General features: G+C 42.4%; 2 protein-coding genes and 2 non-coding genes across 4 annotated transcripts in view; all 4 read left to right on the top strand.

Annotated features, from left to right (window-relative positions):
• Positions 1-1,362: 1,362 nt before the first annotated feature.
• ing4 (inhibitor of growth family, member 4) lies at positions 1,363-4,637 on the top strand. The gene is made up of 8 exons (XM_056287092.1): positions 1,363-1,399; positions 1,880-1,951; positions 2,506-2,672; positions 2,774-2,888; positions 2,993-3,104; positions 3,233-3,377; positions 3,559-3,620; positions 3,757-4,637. Exons 1-8 carry the CDS (start codon positions 1,363-1,365, stop codon positions 3,794-3,796), a joined length of 750 nt encoding a protein of 249 aa, XP_056143067.1. The 3' UTR covers positions 3,797-4,637.
• A 5,156-nt stretch (positions 4,638-9,793) lies between these two features.
• Positions 9,794-20,795, top strand: part of ncapd2 (non-SMC condensin I complex, subunit D2) — a 28,267-nt gene continuing 17,265 nt past the window's right edge. Inside the window, exons 1-13 of the mRNA XM_056287084.1 lie at positions 9,794-9,911; positions 10,012-10,087; positions 10,170-10,228; positions 10,336-10,511; positions 11,091-11,236; positions 11,727-11,854; positions 12,038-12,161; positions 12,411-12,558; positions 14,738-14,935; positions 15,034-15,168; positions 15,266-15,353; positions 16,061-16,250; positions 17,042-17,160. Coding sequence (XP_056143059.1) covers positions 9,794-9,911; positions 10,012-10,087; positions 10,170-10,228; positions 10,336-10,511; positions 11,091-11,236; positions 11,727-11,854; positions 12,038-12,161; positions 12,411-12,558; positions 14,738-14,935; positions 15,034-15,168; positions 15,266-15,353; positions 16,061-16,250; positions 17,042-17,160 — 1,705 coding nt within the window. The remainder of the gene's footprint in view (positions 9,912-10,011; positions 10,088-10,169; positions 10,229-10,335; positions 10,512-11,090; positions 11,237-11,726; positions 11,855-12,037; positions 12,162-12,410; positions 12,559-14,737; positions 14,936-15,033; positions 15,169-15,265; positions 15,354-16,060; positions 16,251-17,041; positions 17,161-20,795) is intronic.
• LOC130118744 (small nucleolar RNA U85) lies at positions 10,567-10,896 on the top strand. Its single transcript, XR_008810798.1, has one exon. It is a non-coding gene; the product is annotated as a small nucleolar RNA U85 (small nucleolar RNA).
• LOC130118745 (small nucleolar RNA U85) lies at positions 15,414-15,704 on the top strand. The gene has a single exon (XR_008810799.1). It is a non-coding gene; the product is annotated as a small nucleolar RNA U85 (small nucleolar RNA).

Here is a 20,795-nt window from a genome sequence, read left to right as displayed (position 1 = left end):
AGAACTGGGTTCTATTACAGACACTCGCGCTCTAGGAAGGAAGAAAAACTAAAAACTTACAACAAGACAGTAGAAACCAATAGATCTGGTAAGATCATCACAGTCAATGGCAGTATTTTATTGTTACAAAATAAAAGCACATAACGCTCCAGCACAAACACTCTGCACTGGCTAAAAAGAATAAACATCACTGGTTTGGGACGTGCCATGATGACGACTTCCTCTGGTGCTGACAGGCTGTCAGCTAATTTCTGTTGAAGGGAGCAGCAACTCTCAAAATGGCAAGTCGACTTAAATACTTTGTTTTATGTTTTAGGGGTAGATTTCTGATCACATATGCTCCTTTTAAGCAACTCACTCTTCCACGTTCATTCGTTCATTCGTTCATTCGTTCATTCATTCATTCATTCATTCATTCACTCATCCATTCATGCATCCATTCGTCCATTCATGCATTCATTCGTCCATTCATGCATTCGTTCGTTGATTAATTCATTCACTCGTCCATTCATGCATTCATTCGTTCATTCATGCATTCATTCGTTCGATCACTTCATCTGCCTCCTACAGTATTACGGCCGCTGTTTGTCCCATCACCTCCGGCCCAGCCACCTCATGTCCGACATGGGGAGGAGGAAGGGGAACTCCTCTCACCAAAATGGCCCTCTTAGCCCAGGAAGACAGCTGCAGCACGGGGGGCTCCTCTCCCAGAGCCAGGCTGGCCACTGAGGGGCGAACTACCACCTGAGGCAAGGCAGTACCAAGGAGGAGCACTGCAAGAAGAGGGCAACATAGGGAGGAGGAAGGTGCTCCTCTCCCACCAGCTGCAACCATCGCGATAGGTGCGCTCATATTACATTGACTGTGAGGTCGTTTCCCAATTTACTCATTTATTTGCCATTTCAGTCTTTATTGTGTAGCCTATCGTGGGCAATAATTCGCAATTAAAATTGGTAATTATAAGATGTAGACTAAACGTATTACTTTCCAGTGATTGTTGGCTGCAGACATAAACAAATTTGCTATCGGGGTCCCATTCGGGGTACTCCCTCCGAATAGTCAGAAGCTCTAAAATCCGTCTTTTGCCCTCCCTTTCCCTCCTTGGTTGCAAGGAGAGACGAACGCGTGTTTGTGTTGTATTGTTGGTGGTGCAGGACGTATCACAGCAACTTCTAGGCATGTTGAAAGCCTCTCCTGTTTGCCGCCAGCCACCTTTTTGTGTGCGTTCTGTTTCCACCCAAAAGGGGGCGTTACCGCTAAAAAACTACTTCAAGCATACGTCACGTTGCTCTGGAAACGCGAGGAGGGCCAATCGCAGCGCCTCCTTCTAAGCCGGAAGATGTGTTGTTTACATTTTCCAAGATGGCGGCGGGAATGTACTTGGAGCATTATTTAGACAGTGAGAGATTTATATGTTTACCATTTCGCTGTTGAATGAAGCGCACATAAAGCGCGACAACCCGTTTTTCTGTTGAATATTTTGGTTTGTAAATAATCTGCGTTGTGAGCGGAGTAAAGTTTGGATCTAATAAACGCTAAAAACGGGTTTCGGGCGCAGTCTATGTGCTGGAATAACGCCTCATACTCGCGAATAATACCTACTACCTACTAGCGTTGCTAATTCTCATTTGTTCAATAAGTGGGCTATAATGCTTCTGACGTTTGGTTATTTTTGTTACTTTTTACTGGCTACCGAAGTGAATTAATTTGTAGTTCTTCGTTTAATTTCACTGTGTGTGTGCATGTGTGTGTGTGTGTGTGTGTGTGTGTGTACACAACAGCTAGCACTATAGCCAATAGGCAGTACTAATGGTAGCCACCGTGATGGCATGATCTCAAGACGTATTAATTTTTATTATCTTTCTTTTCGCTATCTCAGGCATAGAGAACTTGCCATTCGAATTGCAAAGAAACTTCAATTTGATGCGGGATTTAGATCAACGGACAGAGGGTGAGAAACAAATGAACTTTGAAATCTGAATGCTGCGAATTTGGAATTAGTGACTGGTGAACCTGAATTCGTGTGAAAATGCATATCCATTCGCCATTTATGCATACATTCCAAGTAGCAGACAAAGCACCCCATGTCACTGGACTAGTTTTACTTTCCGCCTGTAAAACAGTAATAAGCCTGCAGTAGAGAAGTATCTAACACCTCTTCCTACTAATTGGAGCACATTGCAAGTTAAGAACAAGTTTCCTCATTTTGAGCAAAACAGTCCCGTAATTCCATTGAAGTAATATTAGTTATACATTTGGTTGGACAATCATAGGATCATCATTAAGGATGGGTTGCTTTACACATATGTATCTTACTGCTCTGTTCCAAACAGAAGAAAATGACATGCATCATTTCATAGCTTCTATGCAGAACATTTAGTCAATACACTTCTCAGTCTGAAATGTTTATTTCCTTTCAATAAATCTGTGTAATACATAGGAATGTCAACACACAAGTAACAATTAATAAGTCTGCAGTTTCAGCGCGTTCCTTGTCTCCCTCAGATTTAAAGGGGCAGATAGACTCTTTGGCTAAAGAGTACACATCCAATGCCAGGACTCTATCCTCCGAGCAGAAGCTCTCCATATTGAGGCAGATTCAACAATCATATAGTAAATGCAAGGAGTTTGGAGATGATAAGGTGCAACTGGCCATGCAGACCTATGAGATGGTTGGTATGAGTTTGAATACTGAGTATATTATTTTGCTAAATAATTGCTTCTTATTTGGACATGCATCACCTGACGTTAGCTAAAACTTGTTTTCATGTAGGTCGACAAGCACATCAGACGTCTCGACACAGACCTGGCCCGGTTTGAGGCGGACCTGAAAGAAAAGCAGATTGAAAGCACTGATTATGATTCCACCTCGAGTAAAGGAAAGAAAAGTATGTCTACTTTGTTTACTTAAAGTTGACATCTTACACTGCTGTGATAGTAATTGGAACAGTATTAATAAAAACTTTTTTTTGTTATTTTAACATAATTTTAGGTGACTCCCGGCAGAAGGAGAAGAAAGTTGCTAAAACCAGGTCTAAAGTGAAGAGTTCAGATGAAGATGGCAGTCCCAAGAGTGCACAGAAGAAAGTCAAACTTCTCCAACCGTGCGTTCTGTGTCATACATTAAAACACCTAGTTTTCTGTTGCCTTGTGTTCATGTAGGAATGTGCATGGTTGATATGTCACACTTCATACTGAATCTCATTCTGACAAAATGTCATTCCATTACCAGGGGGGAATTCAACACCCCTACTACTAACTTTGGTAATGTGCACCCCTCTGACGTACTGGACATGCCTGTTGACCCAAATGAGCCTACCTACTGCCTGTGTCATCAGGTCTCCTATGGGGAGATGATAGGCTGTGATAACACTGATGTGAGTTTCCAGCCAGTCTGTTTTTGCATTTCAGTTAGTTGTCAGTTGTTGTAAATGGACTTGGTGAATAACTGGTTGCATTTATTGTTGATAACTATACTTTTAATGATGGCCTAAAATATATTTTTTCCTCTTCTGAAGATTTTGTCTTTGTCTGGTGTTGTCTTTATTATTTTTTCAGTGTTCCATTGAGTGGTTCCATTTTGCGTGTGTGGGCCTGACAACCAAACCAAGAGGCAAATGGTAAGCAATTCAATTTCAGACGATCACTTAGTAGCTCAGTTTTAGTCTGTGCAATACATTTTTTTATGTAGTTTGAATTGTTACAGACTCAAGTCAGTCAACTAGGTTTAATGCCAACTTTTTTCATGCCATGCAGGTATTGTCCACGCTGTTCTCAAGACCGAAAGAGAAAATAAAAACTCCTGGGTAACCTGGAATAAAAGATGGACACCAATGAAATTGGTGGAGTGTGGGGAAAATTGTATTTTCTACATTAGTGGTTAGTAATTTGTTCTCATCCTCCTTAACATTTGGTGCTTTTTTTCCCCCCCTTTTTTTTGTTTACGTATTGACTTGCTTTGGTCTGATGCAGTGTGTGAAGGTGAGTCATGGTTACAAATGTATTTAAATATTGATTTTTGAAATGTTGACAATGAATAGATTTTCTTTAATAGTTTTGGTGCTCTTATTGTGATTTGTTAGGTTTTTTTTGTTTTTTGTTTTTACTTTTTGATTTACAAGTGAACAGTAAACACTACAACATCCCCTGTTGATTTGACGGTTTTAGTTTCCTTGTTACTGTATATTGAATATTTGTATAAAACTGCAAAATTTGATTTTGTTTCTGATAGCATTTGGCTGTGGTTGGTTGGATTGGCAATTTCCTTTGCATGGTGTTAGAACACTAACCATATCTCGAAAGTATAACAAGTGGAGTAAGATAATATGAAGACCAATGCTGCATCTTGACAGTATTAGTTAATCTGTAGTAGTGAGTTCAACAGTTTCATTTTAACTGAGTGAGTGGTGTATACTCAAGTAAGATTTTTTTTTTATGAGAATCATCGCTATTTCTGTAGCTGACACATTGGTACAAGGGAGAGGGGGTGATTTGTTTTCAATTTGAATACAGCTACTACCTCAAAAACCTAGTCTGTGTCCTCCTTTCTAATTTTAGCAGTCATTTGGGCGTCGCCGTAGCCGAATGGTTAGAGTGCATACCACTTGGTCGCAATGTTGCTGCTTCAAATCTAACCGGCGCCCTTTGTTGCACGTCATATGTCTCTCTCGCTCTCTCTCTCCGTCTCTCTCTCCCTCCTCATTTCCTGTCTACCACTTCACTGCACTCTCTAATAAAGGTAAAATCAGGGTGCAAACTACAGGGGAGCCAGGGTGAGTTTGGCTCCTTTTAATAAGACATGAGCTCCTCTGAAAACATGATTGTGAACATTTTTTTTTGGGGCGGGGCGGTCTCTAAATTATTGACAATATGCTATTTTTGCCATGCATTTCTATTTTTCTGTATCTCCATCATCATGAATCATGCATAAAATTACGCTATTATTAATGATTCGTGCATGAAGGTGGTCCATCACTCATTCTCTTTAATAAAAATACCGGCGTGCATGCTATTCTTGCCATCGCCATCAAATCGTGGCGGCGCAATAACTCAACTCTAAACGTGCAGCGCGGAAGTTTTGTCTCCCCCTTCTGGTAGCGAGAGTAATTGCTTCTCTTATTTGTTTGCCTCCTACGAGGAGTGTAGCTTTTCCTGACCTCGCCGTCAATCGCTTCTTCTTTTTTTATATACTTTAATCCTTCCTCTGAACGCTGAGTTTCTTTTTTTTTATCTGGGGTATTAGAAACTTTTCTTGGACGCTTCTTAGATGTTTCTGCCGTAGCTTCAGAGCCCGGAAGCTTCCTGGCGGAAAGCCCTGATGGCAAGCCATCTAGAGAGGCACGCCAATTCAGTCGTCACAAGGAAGTTCAGCTCTGGCAAACCAATCGGTGCTGGTTAACGTAAAACGGATCACAACGCACCACGGTGGGCCGGCGCGGGAATGTCGCCCCAGACACTAGATTGGAAAACTCGGGTATACTACTGCAACACACAGAGATACATAGTTCCTACCGCGAAATACCGGGCGGTGATGGGCTTAATCGTCGTCGTGTGAAGTCGTTTGGCAAGGGCTTGAATGTCATGACATTTTTTTTTCTTAGTCTCAGTCTGCGTGCAGAATTCGAGGCACCTTGGCTTTTTATTCATCCGTCCATCCACCCATCCATCCCATTATCCTGCTCTCGGGGTGGCGGGGATGCTGGAGGCTATCCCAGCAGTCATTGGGCGGCAGGCGGAGAGACGCCCTTAGACGTGACGTGACGCTATGTCGCCAATAGGGAGCGCTGTTGAGTCATTTTTCAAACGACTTCTAATGAAATACAGTAAACGTCCTCCTTCGATCAGAAGAAGAAAAAATGAAATAAACAGCGACTTCCCGTTGGCGTTTTAATGTATTTCAGAATGTGGAAAATCCATATTGAAAAGTTCAGGATAACAACGCAGCACGTTAGACTAATGAAACCATCACATGACGTGATTGCACTTTCTGCTTACTTACCGTGGTTCTCCTTCCTAAATATATTAAAAAAAAATGTCGACAATCTCCCACTGTGACGTCACACTCTGTATTAACTGACTGCCACAATCCTGAATTATAAGACATTTTACTAGGACTCTTACTAGAAATTTTATTAGGACCCTTTGAACATGGCATGCGTGATTATATGGTCATGATGCAGTGTGACTGCATCATGACAGAGTCACTGCACTAGCGCCTCCTCTGGTTGGTCGAGGCGCCTGCTCAGGGGAGAGGGGGAACTGGGGGGGGGGTAGCGTGATCCTCCCACATGCCATGTTCAAAGGGTCCTAATAAAAGTGCTATAGTAAAGTTCTTATAATTCAGGATTTTGGTAGTTATACGGAGTGTGACCCCTCAGTGTCGGATTGTTAAGACTTATTGACATTAAGGAGGGAGAACCGTGTTAAGTAAGCAGAAAGTGCAGTCGTGTTATTTGATCATTTAATTATAGTCTAACATGCCATGTTTTTTCTTCTGAGTTTATTAATATAGATTTTCTACATTCTGAAATACATTCCATACAAAAATGCAAATTGGGTAGTCACTCTGTTGTTTCATTTTTTCGAGGACGTTTACTGTTTTTCTTTATAGAGTAGTCTTTTGAAAAATGACTAAACGGAGTCCTCTATAGATGGCGTACCACCGCTTTTAAGGTGGAACAGAAAATTCGAATAAGAAGCCAAGTTAAGTCTCGTGGGCCGAGTCGCCGTTATTAATGTCTCTGTTTTGTAGTCAGCATACAGATATGTCGAAAAGAAACAAGGAAGATTGCTCAGAAATTCTGGATTTACCAAAATCTTGACTTGAGTCTGAAGAGCAACCAGAGCCAGAGGCCTCTGGGTACTTCTCTCATATGGTAAGCGCTATTCACTATTAACTGAATATTCACTGTTGGCACTGTATTGTATGTGATGGGTGCTGATGAGGACTGGGTCCCTTGTAGGCAGCCTGGCCCATTTTTGTTGGTATTTACAATGAATGTGTGTGTTGTTATGGGCTGGTTTGTTGATACGTGACCCTCACATTTGATGTCTTAATTGTACTGAGAAATTATGTGCTCATCTGTATGTGATGGGTAACTTTAACCGTTGTTGCTGAGGACTCGGGGCCCCTTGTAGGCAGCCTGGCGTCGTCTGTTTTTGATATAATATTCATTTGTCTTTTGGTATTTGACCTATCCGTGTCTTGTTTGTGCCGATAAACTCGAATACAATACATCACTCTGCAGAGTATACCGTGTCCTGCTTTAGTTGGCCGTGTTGTAGTATCACAGGAGAGATGGCAGTGGAGGTTAAATTAGATTGTTTAACACAATCTTGGAAAGTGAGAAGATGCCTGAGGAGTGGAGAAGAAGAATACTGGTACCGATTTTCAAAAATAAGGGTGATGTGCAGAGCTGTAGCAACTACATATATATATATATATATAGTTGGATCAGTCACAGCGTGAAGATGTGGGAAAGAGTAGAGGAAGCTAGGTTAAGAGGAGAGGAGATGATTAGCAAGCAGCAGTATGGTTTCATGCCACAAAAGAGCACCACAGATATGATGTTTGCTTTGAGAATGTTGATGGAGAAGTACAGAGAAGGCCAGAAGGAGTTAGATTGTGTCTTTGTGGATTTAGAGAAAGCATATGACGGTGCCAGGAGAGAAGGTGTGGTATTGTATGAGGAAGTCGGGAGTGGCAGAGAAGTATGTAGGAGTGGTGCTGGATATGTATGAGGACAGTGTGACAGTGATGAGGTGTGCGGTTGGAATGACGGATGGGTTCGAAGTGGAGGCGGGATTACATCAAGGATCGGCTCTGAGCCCTTTCTTATTTGCAATGGTGATGGACAGGTTGATGGACGAGATCAGGCAGGAGTTCTGTGGACTATAATGTTCGTGGATGACACTGTGATCTGTAGTGAGAGTAGGGTGTAGGTTGAGGAGAGCCTGGAGAGGTGGAGGTATGCACTGGAGAGAAGAGGAATGAAAGTCGGTAGGAGCAAGATGGAATACATATGTGTGAATGAGAGGGAGGACAGTGGAATGATGAGGATGCAAGGAGTGGAGGTGATGAAGGTGGATGAGTTTAAATACTTGGGGTCAACTGTTCAAAGTAACGGGGAGTGCAGGAGAGAGGTGAAGAAGAGAGTGCAGGCAGGGTGGAGTGGGTGGAGAAGAGTGTCAGGAGTGATTTGTGACAGAAGGGTACCAGCAAGAGTTAAAGGGAAGGTTTACAAGATTTCAGTGATATGTTCTATGTTGTATGGTTTGGAGACGATGGCACTGATGAAAAGACAGTAAGTGGAGCTGGAGGTGGCAGAAGTGAAGATGCTAAGATTTTAGTTGGGAGCGATGAAGAAGGACAGGATTAGGAACGAGTACATTAGAGGGACAGCTCAGGTTGTACAGTTTGGAGACAAAGCAAGAGAGGTAAGATTGAGATGGTTTGGACTTGTGTGGAGGAGAGATGCTGGGTATATTGGGATGCTGAATATGGAGCTGCCAGGGAAGAGGAAAAGAGGACGGCCACAGAGGAGGTTTATGGATGTTGCGAGGGAGGACATGCAGGTGGCTGGTGTGACAGAGGAAGATGCAGAGGAAGAGATGGAAACGGATGATCCGCTGTGGCGCCCCCTTACGGGAGCAGCCGAAAGTAGAAGAGTGATTAATCACATAGTAATCATATCATAGTACTATGAAGTAGTAGTAGTAGTAGTAGTAGTTGTTGTAGTACAGTAGTAGTAGTATCATCATCCGCTCTGGCGGCCCCTAACGGGAGAACCCGAAAGAAGAAGAAGATTGTATCATATTGTGATGTTTGGTTTTGATTCCCGTGTGGAAGTATTACTGGTTATTATATATCAGATGTAAGTAGGCCGATTTGCTTGCAGCTATGAGTGTTTCTTTGCAAAAAGAGTCACAATCGGTCCTCTTTATATTGTTGTATATTTGATTTGACTCTGAGGCACGCCCAAGGCCCCCCCGCCCCCGCCCCCGCCCCGGGTTAAAAAAACAAAAACAAAGCGAGCTCCTCCGAAAGCCATCGCATAGCTCGCACACGGGGTGAAATACCAAAATAAAAATCTGGAAAATGTACTAGTTGTTTTTAAATTGTCCAGTTCTTTCCTTATAAATGAAATCGAAAAAGCTGCATTGTGTCTGCAAGCAAATTATGACCACGCACCAAATTTTCCAACCATAAAAGCTCCTGCCCGCTTGTTAATAAGGTACACTGTAGTGTTCACAGCTTCACACTAGGGGGCGCTGTGTTTTCAGAGTCGAAGGGCCGGGGGAGGGGGGGGGGCGGAGCAACGTATCGCACGTATGACGCTTAACGTGTCCGTCGCTTGGCGGGGATTTCAAACGGTGCGCTAGTCCCAGACCGTTCGAGGACTGATCTGTCAGGCCGTTTTTAAAACTGCGTCCAACGAGTCGTGCTGGTGGGTGAAGCAAATTTCCAAAAGTTTTACCAGAATTCAAACTATTTTTCTTAATCGTAGAACTTAACTGGCTGTGTTTTTGTATTCAGTCCCACTTCCGGCCTTGTGCCGTACCGATAAATGCTATCTAATGCTAACGGTGGCTAATTTGAGTCGTCCGCGGTAGCTAGCGTCAGTTTACTGATATTCATAAATATAGGTTTCATGACGTTAAAGAGTCTATTTTGAACAAAACTGATTTATCTCACAAAGTCCTCAAATTAACGGTTACAGACTCGGGCACAGCGTTAGCCTAAATGAACGCTAGCTAATTTTGTTTACGAGTTAGGACTTTCGGGCATACGAGGATGTCGTGGGACTTCGTTTTGCCCGTTAGCCTGGGTGACCTGGTGAAGACGGGGGGGATCAACCAGTATGTTGTTCAGGATGTGGTCTCTCCGAAACAGCTACCTTCCCATCTCAACAGTAAGTAGCCAACTAGCTAGGTTTATGCTAAGTGAACTTAACGATGCTCTTGTGGTCGGGGATTAGACTCTGTTCAATTTTTGCCTTCTATTACAAACAGGTTTGAAGGCAGCTTTGAGAAGCCAAGGACCTTTGTGTATCTTGGAGCATTTCGACACGGGTTACAGTGTGCTGCAGTGAGTGTTTGATTAAAACCTTTTTTTTCACTGTAGTTAACGTCCATATTGGTGCAAATTAATCCTGTTTCCTTTCTTAAAGACATTTCAACAATGTGGACTTGAGTGTGAAAGAGGATACCCTTGAATTACTTGTACAAGGTAAGACCTGTTGTATGTTTTGAAGTTTGAATTAAGACGAATTAATATAAATTGTTGTATTATCACAATGATGCATTTCTGAAAACTTCTTCTGTCTTTCCCTTCAGTGGTCAGTGGACTGTCGGTCTCTCTGCCCTCACTCCTCCTCTCCAGCTCCTTCTCAGCTGCTGACCGCAAACAGCAGCTTAATGCAGTCAAAATGAGTGTATTCCTGCTCTGCAAACTCACAGAGATTCTTGAGAGTGACTCCTATAGACAAAGCATTGTAATGGGACCTGGAAAGGTAAGATGTGTGCTAATAGTACTTTTCTAATTGTATTTAGCGCTTATGGTTTTGTGCCCACTGATGAGATCATGGCAAGTATGAGCTCGTAAGGCCTAGAGATTGTGCTCTCAAGCCTCCTGGTTGGTGGGTAATCTTGGCAGTATGGCGGAGTTTTGCCACACTGCTGTAAGGGCCCACCCACAGTTAACCTGCAGCCTCTTACATCCTCTGCCCGTCCAAAAGATATGGGAAAGGGTAGGTGAGAGGTTTCAGACAGTGTGGTTGTGTGTTTGTCTTTGTGTCATGTTTGTGTGAATGTATGTGTACCAGCTGGCAAGAAGCTTATCTCTTTGTTCAGGACCTTTGATGGCTATGAACTTGATTCTTTGGTAATCTGAGGGCATACTTACTGTGTTATTAAAGTGATATCACATTTTTATGTTAAAATTTATGGTAATCTTGCACAATCATATCTTTGAGTGTAGCAGAACTAACCTTTTATGTAATCTATTTAAAGAGTAATTTCAGTCAAATTCCTAATATTTACAAATTTACCTCACTAATGAAGTATTCTGATGTTATCTGCTTAATATACAGACTGGTAAAAAGGGCAAGGCGAGTGGAGACGGGCTACAGCAGTGGGATTCTGAAAGGGAGACAGTGCTACAGGCCCTTGTCCAGCTTCTCCAACTGGACATCCGGTCCCTCTGGAGCCTCTCCCTGGTGGAAGAAGAGTTCATTAGGTACACTACTCACCTGAGAGATTTGGGCTGGGTTACAGGCTCTTCTAAGGTCAGCTGAACTCAGTTAGCGCTCTGTGTAATTCCCCACCACTCCAGATCAGAATTTGATCAGATTTAATTCGAGCTGGCTTTGAATTGATCTTTGCTTTCTCAAGTATGATGCCAAACCTTGTTTCAATTTGGTTTAGGTTAGATTTAAATCTGGAATTTATTTTATTTTTGGGTAGGTTTACTGATCACCACAATCGTGAACTCAGTGAGTTAAAGATACTTTAGATTATGTGCCCACCGGGAATCTGACCCCCCCCCCCCAAAAAAAATTACAAAATATATCTGCTATCTTGGAAATAAAGCAAAAAGATGTGAATATTGCTTACACGACAGGGTCTGGTTTTAGGTCAGCACTGGTTTCAGGTACTATATATACAGATCAGATTACTCCACAATAAAGGAGAACCAAATCCATTTTTGTGTATTTCCTCTCCATCAGCTGCGTGACTTGCTGCTGTTATAAGCTACTTGAGAACCCAGCCATCAGTCATGTGAAGAGCAAACCCACCAGAGATGCGATAATCCACCTGCTGGGTTTGCTGATCAAGAAATACGGTCACCTCCTGGGTTAGTCTCTCTTACTCATGCTATATGTGTACTTAATTTTTTTTGCTGCCATCCAAGCTAAAGAATCTGCTTTGTTAAGTTTTGTCAGAAGCAAAAGCTTTAAATAACATGTCTTTGTGTCATGGGTGTACATGATGCTGAAGTCCTGACAAACATTTATTTCTCCCTCCACTCTGGTCACAGGTGCCAGTGTAAAGGTGATCCAGCTGTTGCAACACTTTGAACAGTTGTCATCTGTATGTGCCCAAGCAGTGTTTGTGTGGAGCACAGAGTATGGAGTTAGGTCTATCATAGGAGAAGTATTAAGGTTTGTAATACTACTTGTGTGTGAATGTTCAAACTGTTGATATATGTACTAATATGGTAAATTTTCAAAGTCCTGTGTAGTGCAATGGTTGCATAAATCTATTTCAACAAGAATTAAACCCCTAATTCGGTGTTTGTCTAATGCCCTGTCCATCTAGCTGTACAATATGGGTGTTTGGTGTTTGAAAAAATAATTGTTTTAGGGGGGGGTTTTTTGTAACTGTCGAATTTTTTTTCGATTGTCCTCCAGAGAGATTGGTCAAAAGCCAAGCGAGGAGCTTGTCAGAGAAGGTTCAGGAGTCAAAGCCTTTTCCTCCTTCCTGTCTGAGCTCGGAGCCCTGGTGCCTGAATTGATTATTCCAAACATCAGTGTACTCATCACACACCTGGAAGGAGAGGTACTGCACCACCATTCATGCAAATCCCACAGAAATCCACTCATCAGATATCGCGACAAGAATGGAATAGGGTTGGGTGATAGGTCAAAATTTTCCTACTGGCCACTGCCAGCCCAAAAATTGATGATTGCTGACCCCCCCCCCCCCCCATGCGAACCAGTCATTTTCAGCAAATGCAATCATGAAAGCTCGTTGCGAAAAAGAATACAAAATCTCCTATTTGAGATTATTTTGGGTTTAAACCGGACACAGCTGTGCAAATGAGTAGTGCCGGCAAAAGATTCTAATGCTAACAGTTTGCATGAGCATTAATGCGAAAATTTAATTTTACTAAAACATTACAGTCCATAGGCTATTCTTCAAATAAACAAAATAAATCACCTTGAGATCTTTGCTGGCGTCACAGTGGTGCAGTGGTTAGCGAGGCCGCCTCACAGCAAGAAGGTTCTGGGTTTGAGCACCGGGTAGTCCAACCTTCGTCCTCTGTGTGGAGTTTGCATGTTCTCCCCGTGTCTGCGTGGGCTTCCTCCAGGTGCTCCGGTTTCCTCCCACAGTCCAAAGACATGTAGGTCAGATGAATCGGCCATATTAACATGCAAACTCCACACAGAAAGGACCTGGGATGGCCTGGACCTTCTTGCTGTGAGGAAACCGTGCTAACAACTGGGCCACCGTGCTGCCAAACTTGATTACTGCCAGCCCTGTTGAATCTAAACATGACTTATCTTGAACCTTACCATCAATGGGAAATAAGCTACAAGGTCTCTACAAGCAGCACACTATGCTGCCATCAAAAAAATTCCAGAAGAGATGAGGAAAAGATTGTAAATGGTTACAAAGCCATTTCTAAGGCTCTGGTGGTACTCTAGCTAACTAGTGAGAGCCATTGTCTCCAAATGGAGAACATTTGGAACAGTAGTGAATCTTGAAAGGCCAGCCTACCTAAATTAAGGTGCAGCGACGACTTATCGACAAAGTCACAAAAAAGCTCAGGACAACATCTAAAAAACTGCAGGCCTCTAGCTTGCAGTCTAAACTGACTGCAGGTATCCCCACCCTTATAAACAATACAGTGGCATAATCACCGAAACCAAGCCATTTTGAGGTGGAAATATCTTTACATGCTCAATAATCCAGGTAAGAAAATCAAAGAAGGTTGAATCAGTTCATCTGGACACAACGTTTATTGACAGAAACGTTTCATCACTCATCTAAGTGACCTTTTCAGTCTCAATGGACTGCAGGTATCCCCACCCTTATAAACAATACAGTGGCATAACAACCGAAACCAACGATTAGTTTCATATGCAAATAGACGTGACCATTTTAATGAGAGTTTCAGTGGCCATGTGTACTATTCACAGAGGATTTGGGAATGTTTGCAATCACATCATTGTAAGATGGCAACAGATGTACTCTTAGCCCCCCCCACCCCCCCTCCTTCAGGGATGGTTGTTCCCTCTTCACAAAGATGGCCTCTTTGACTCCCTGTTCAAACCAAGACGTAGCGCGTGGGATGATTACGCCATTCCCCCCCAGTTTCCCCTCCCCCCTGAACAGGCGCCCTGACCGACCAGAGGTGGCGCTAATGCAGCAACCAGGATACATACCCACATCCGACTTCCCACCCGCAGACACAGCCAATTGTGTCTGTAGGGATGCCTGACCAAACCGGAGGTAACACGGGGATTCGAACTGGCGATCCCTGTGTTGGTAGGCAATAGAATAGACCACTACGCTACCCAGATGTGCTCTGTGCATGTGTAAATTTGACCGGCACAGAATCGGACTGACCGGCCGATCACCGGTCATGGCCGATCATGCTGGAAATTGGCCAATCCAGTCACCGGCTGATCGATCGGTGCATCACTGGTTTGGCTGCAGTTGTTGCTGCTGAAGGTGGCACAACCAGTTATTAAGTTCAGGGAGGCAATTACTTTTTCACATGGGTGATATGGGTGTTGGGATAACGCTATTTTTCCTTCAATAAATGAAATGATCATTTAAAAACTATTTAGTGTTTACTTGGGTTCTCCTTGTCTTGTATTACGTTTTGTACAAAGATCTGAAACCATTCAGTGTGATGAATACTTTTTCACGGCACTGTAGCAGCTCACTGGTGAAAAACACAATGCTTTGATGCAGATTGGTAATGATGTCTGTTTCTTCCTTCATTTAGAGCCCCAGTATGCGTGTAGCGGTGTGTGAGGTGCTGGGAGAAGCCCTTGTGCGAGTCCTGTGTGGGGATGGACTGGATGAAGCCGGTAAAGCTGACCGTGACCGCTTCTTTGATACGCTACAGGAGCATATGCATGACACACACTCCCACGTCAGGACACGTGTGATTCAGGTCTACACGCGCATTATCAACAGCAAGGTGAGTCACCTGCTCTACCAAGTGTGTGACCATTAAGAGCTCATTTTCCCCTCATTTTGTTTAGACCAGCTTACCTGACTGTGTCTTGGGCCTCTCAGGCACTGCCCCTGTGCAGGTACAGTGAGTTGATGGGTCTTGCTGTGGGACGGCTGATGGACAAGTCTATAAATGTGGTGAAGAGCGCCATCCAGCTGTTGGCGGCCTTCATTGCACACAACCCCTACAGCTGCAAGGTATCTCACATCAGTACAACATTTCCAGTTAGAGTAGTATATTTTTGTTTTGGGTTGTCAGAAGTGTGATGAAGTTTTTGCCTCTTGTGTCTTTCAGTTGAGTAGTGCGGATCTGAAGAAACCCCTAGAAAAGGAGACAGTAAAACTCCTTGAGATGACTGAGAAATTGAAGGGGAAAACGCCTGGTAAACACAAACTCTTTTATTCTGCTTTCTTCCTGCCTAGTTTATTTTATTTTATTTTTTGCCCTGTGATGAGACCAAGGCGAATGCGAGCTCTTCTGAATGAGAGCTGTGGGGTCTCTTTGCCTCAACTGGCCGGTAATCTTGGTTGTGTGGCGAAGGTTTGCTGCACCGCTGTAAGGGCCTGCCTATAGTGACTTGGCTGCTCCCCAGAGTGTTTCTCCTTTAAAGCAACAGTGGAGTAATAATTGGGAGCATGCTGACAGTGTGAGTGTGTGTGTTGGAGGCAAGGAGTTACTCAGCTCTTTCTTCTGTTCAGTTAGCTTTGAGCTGCTTTTTGGTAATCTGAGGGCCAGACAGCAAAACCAAAATGGATGTGCCTGAAAGTCCGACTACCCTCCTTTCATGCTCGTTTGTTTGGATCAGTGATGTTTTCATGTGCTTGAATGTAACTTGGAAAATGTGTCGATTATACCTGATTTTCATTCATCTTTTCCAATGCCAAACACTGCCCTTATAATCAGTTCTAATCTCCTTCCCTCATATGACATTTGATCTTTTTCTTACTTGGTAAAAAGTAAACTTGCCATTTGGTTCCACCTGAAAAGATTACTCACATTTTTCCAAGAATTGTCTTGCACTAAGCTAAATCATAATTTCTGTTTTCTTCTTATTCCTTCTTCTCCCCCACTGTTGTCTCTCCTTGCCAGTGGCAATGATTAGAGCATCTGAGCTGTGGACTGCCATGGAGCCTGAGCTACAGGTCATTGTCAGGGCTGAGCTGGAGCCCACCAGTGAGGGAGAGAAGGAGGAGCATGCAGAAGAGGAAGAAGATGAGGCCAAAGATGACAGGGCCACCGCTGTGCAGATTGCTCAGTACCTCCGTGTCAATAAATACAGGTGAGGTTAATCACTAGTTCTGTCCTTGTTAAAGACTAACTGAAGTTGGAAGTCATGAGGACATTTGACCACACACTAAAATGTAAACTTTCATCTATTGTTTGAGCTTCTGTTATTCACATTAAACTTGGTTAATAAAAGAAGTAAGAAATTTGGGTAACACTTTAGTATGGGGAACGTAGTCACCATTAATTATGTGCTTATTAGCATGCAAGTTAGCAACATATTGGCTCTTAATTGGTCATTATTACATACTCATTAATGCCTTATTCTGCATGGCCTTATTATACAACTAGTAAGCCATTAACTATGAGTTTTCCCTCTATAACCTCAGAATTATTGCTTATTAGTAGTACCATTTCAATATGCTTTGCTTAGTATGGACTTTATAAGGTGGTAGTACCACAAGAAGAGTTATTCTCCCTTACTAACACTTAATGAATATGGTCTGTTCGTACATAACAAAACACAAAACTACAAGTGTTAATAGTGTTAAATTACTGTAAATTAAGTTTTTGTTACTTAGAATATGTTCCCCATACTAAAGTGACATCTTGATCATTACTAATTCACTAGTAATTAAGTTTTTTTATGTTCCCCATACTAAAGTGTTACCGAAATTTGCTGTGAAACTTAATGTGCAGTTGTTCACCATGAAAAGATCTCTGTTCACAGTTTGGGGGGTTAATAATTTGATTCAGTGTTTCATATGTGGGGAAACTGGAGGCCAACTTCTGTAATTGTTAATCCAACTAGTAAAAAAAAAATTTTTTTTTTCTTCCCCCTCACAGGAATGCTGTCCGTCTTTGTATAAAAGCCCATAATCGCTTCCCTGAGTCTGAGATGTTTTCATTATTGTCCACTCTCACCCCAGAGACTCTAATGGACACACTGGCTCAGCTCTTTAAAGGTAAAGCCTGCACTCTGTTCAGCTGATGGTTTTACAAAGAGATGCTCACCTGCATTAGCTGTAAAGAAAACTCACCCAAGTCAGTCTATTTCTGTTTGATAAGAATAAATGTATATCAGATTGTCTATGAGTGAGCTGCTTTTAAAAGTAATGAAAGGGTAATAACTAGGACAGTGCTTTGCATTACTTTGTGAGTAATGAAAATGGAATCCATTCTATACATCTCAAACTATTTGCTTAGATAATTATGATGCAATGTGCTACTTAGGTCTCAATTAGAGAAGTGGTGCACTCAGTTTTCATTAACGTGTCTGTCGGTACATCGGACCAATTTAAAAGCTGATTGGCAGCTTTTATACTGCCAATCAAAAGCAATTGTGTTCCAACACTTGGATACGTAGGTGGATCAAACACTTTGTGGCCTATGTTTCTTAAAATCTGGCAGTAACTTGGAGGTGGGCTCATTATTATTTCTTCATCTTAGTCTTCTTTTTCATCTTCTTCTTCACCACTCCCAACAAAAATCGGCTCCGCCTCCTGTCTTTGTGTCAGTGCCACCATCTCCAAAACATACACCATGTCACTTAAACCTCCCCTTTCACTCTTGCTGGTACCCTTCTGTTGCAAATCACTTCTGACACTCGTCTCCACCCTCCCCGCACTCTCTTCTTCACCTCTCTTCTGGACTTCACATTACTTTGAACAGTTGACTCTTAAGTATTCAAACTCATCCACCTTCACCACCTCTTCTCCTTGCATCCTCACCATTCCGGTGCCCTCCCTTTTGTTCACACATACACTACCGTTCAAAAGTTTGGGATCACCCAAACAATTTTGTGTTTTCCATGAAAAGTCACACTTATTCACCACCATATGTTGTGAAATGAATAGAAAATAGAGTCAAGACATTGACAAGGTTAGAAATAATGATTTGTATTTGAAATAAGATTTGTTGCCTCCCTTCAGAGGACAGCACAAACAGGCTCTAACAGGTACTATTTAATGAAGATGCCAGTTGGGGACCTGTGAGGCGTCTGTTTCTCAAACTAGAGACTCTAATGTACTTATCTTCTTGCTCAGTTGTGCAACGCGGCCTCCCACTTCTTTTTCTACTCTGGTTAGAGCCTGTTTGTGCTGTCCTCTGAAGGGAGTAGTACACACCGGTGTAGGAAATCTTCAATTTCTTAGCAATTTCTCGCATGGAATAGCCTTCATTTCTAAGAACAAGAATAGACTGTCGAGTTTCAGATGAAAGTTCTCTTTTTCTGGCCATTTTGAGCGTTTAATTGACCCCACAAATGTGATGCTCCAGAAACTCAATCTGCTCAAAGAAGTGCCCATCCAACCAATCCAACTTGTGGGAGCTGCTTCTGGAAGCGTGGGGTGCAATTTCTCCAGATTACCTCAACAAATTAACAGCTAGAATGCCAAAGGTCTGCAATGCTGTAATTGCTGCAAATGGAGGATTCTTTGACGAAAGCAAAGTTTGATGTAAAAAAAATCTTATTTCAAATACAAATCATTATTTCTAACCTTGTCAATGTCTTGACTCTATTTTCTATTCATTTCACAACATATGGTGGTGAATAAGTGTGACTTTTCATGGAAAACACAAAATTGTTTGGGTGATCCCAAACTTTTGAACGGTAGTGTATGTATTCCGTTTTGCTCCTACTGACTTTCATTCCTCTTCTCTCCGTTGCATACCTCCAAGCTCTCAAACTATAGATCACAATGTCATCTGGAAACATCATAGTCCACAGAGACTCCTGCCTGATCTCACCCGTCAACCTGTCCATTACAATTGCAAACAAAAAAGGGCTTAGAGCCGATCTTTGATGTGGTCTCACCCCCACCTTGAACCCATCTGTCAGTCCAACCGCACACCTCACCACTGTTAGACTGCCCTCATACACCACTCTTACATATTTCTCTGCCACTCCCGACTTCCTCATACAATACCACACCTCCTCTCTTGGGACCCTGTCATATCCTTCTCTAAATCCACTAAGACCTAATGTAACATCTTCTGACCTCTATACCTCTCCATCAACACCCTCAAAGCAAGCATCACATCTGTGGTGCTTTTTATTGGCATGAAACAATACTGCTACTTAACCTAGCTTCCACTACTCTTTCCCATATCGTCACGCTGTGGCTGATCAACTTTATACCTCTGTAGTTGCTACAGTTCTGTACATCGCCCTTATTCTTGAAAATCTGTACTAGTATACTTCTCCACTCCTCAGGCATAATCTCACTTTCCAAGATTGTGTTAAACAATCTAGTTAAAAACTCTACTGCAATCTTTGCTAAACATTTCCATGCCTCCACAGGTATGTCATCTGGACCAACCGCCTTTCCACTCTTCATTCTCTTCATAGCTGCCTTCACTTCATCCTTGCTAATCCAACACACTTCCTGATCCCAGACCTGCCAACCTGTATGAATTTTGTGTAGTGGGTATGCATTTTGATTTCAACGTACGCTGGTACGGTTTGTCACTAAACTACGCAAAAAAGCTGCTGATGCCGATGAGATCAATTGCACATGCAGTAACTCAAGTCTACCAGCAAGAGGCAGCAGCGTCTAGCCTCCCAAAAAGCAAAAGAAGAGGAGTTCGACCAATCATGGCACCGGATTCATTACCCCCCGCCTTCACCCAAATATCAAGCAGGCATGACTGACAAATGCATAATGTAATTTCAAGAAACTGCATCTCGACAGCAGCACACCATCGATTTTATCCCTCTCGTTCTCCCTCTTCACTCCGGCTGGCTGCTTCCTCAAGTGAGGACTGAGTGTGTGTGTGTGTGTGTGTGTGTGTGTGTGTGTGTGTGTGTGTGTGTGTGTGTGTGTGTGTGTGTCTCTCACCAGCCTTGCAGTTAGAAAATTATGACGACGAGAATATTGACAAGGAGAGAGAGAGCAGCAGACCCACTAAAAAGAAGTGAGCCCATGCTCCCAAAAAGTTCCCTGCAAAATATCAGGCGCAATGGCCGTGCCTCTGCCCCTCAAAACTGCCACACCATGTATTTTGTACATTGCGCAATTATCATTTTGACATTAACCACCAAGGTGCTTCAGGTAATAATGTCGCTAAACCTCTACTTACAAAGGCCTACGTTCCCAGATAATTTTTCACTTAAAGAGGCTATATTTTTTTTATTGGGCCTATATGATGTGTGCCTATATAAGCTGATTCAATTATTTAATTATTGAATGAAATGGAAATCCCGAACAGAAACTCGGGTTTTAGTCATAACCGACAATGTTTTACATTGCAACATAATTTTTTTTTTTCACATTACAACATCCATCTATCCATTATCCAAACCGCTTATCCCGCTCTCAGGGTCGCAGGGATGCTTGAGTCTATCCCAGCATATGTTTCTGTAAATACTTGAAAATGAAAACGTTACAATATACAAAATCAATTTATTTCCATTTTTATTACATAATTGAATGCAATTCACTTATGGTTATTAGTTTGTATAAGCACACATGCAATTAAATGTCAGTTGTGAAAAAAAAAAGTTTTAAGCAGGTGTATTCAAACTTTAGACTTTCACTGTATATTATAATACAGCCCAGTGCAGTATTTTAGAATCAGATCAAATCATACAATTTTACCT

Source organism: Lampris incognitus, chromosome 9, assembly GCF_029633865.1.
Source record: "Lampris incognitus isolate fLamInc1 chromosome 9, fLamInc1.hap2, whole genome shotgun sequence".
NCBI classification, from domain to species: Eukaryota; Metazoa; Chordata; class Actinopteri; order Lampriformes; family Lampridae; genus Lampris; species Lampris incognitus.
This window is presented reverse-complemented; position numbering and strand designations above follow the sequence as displayed.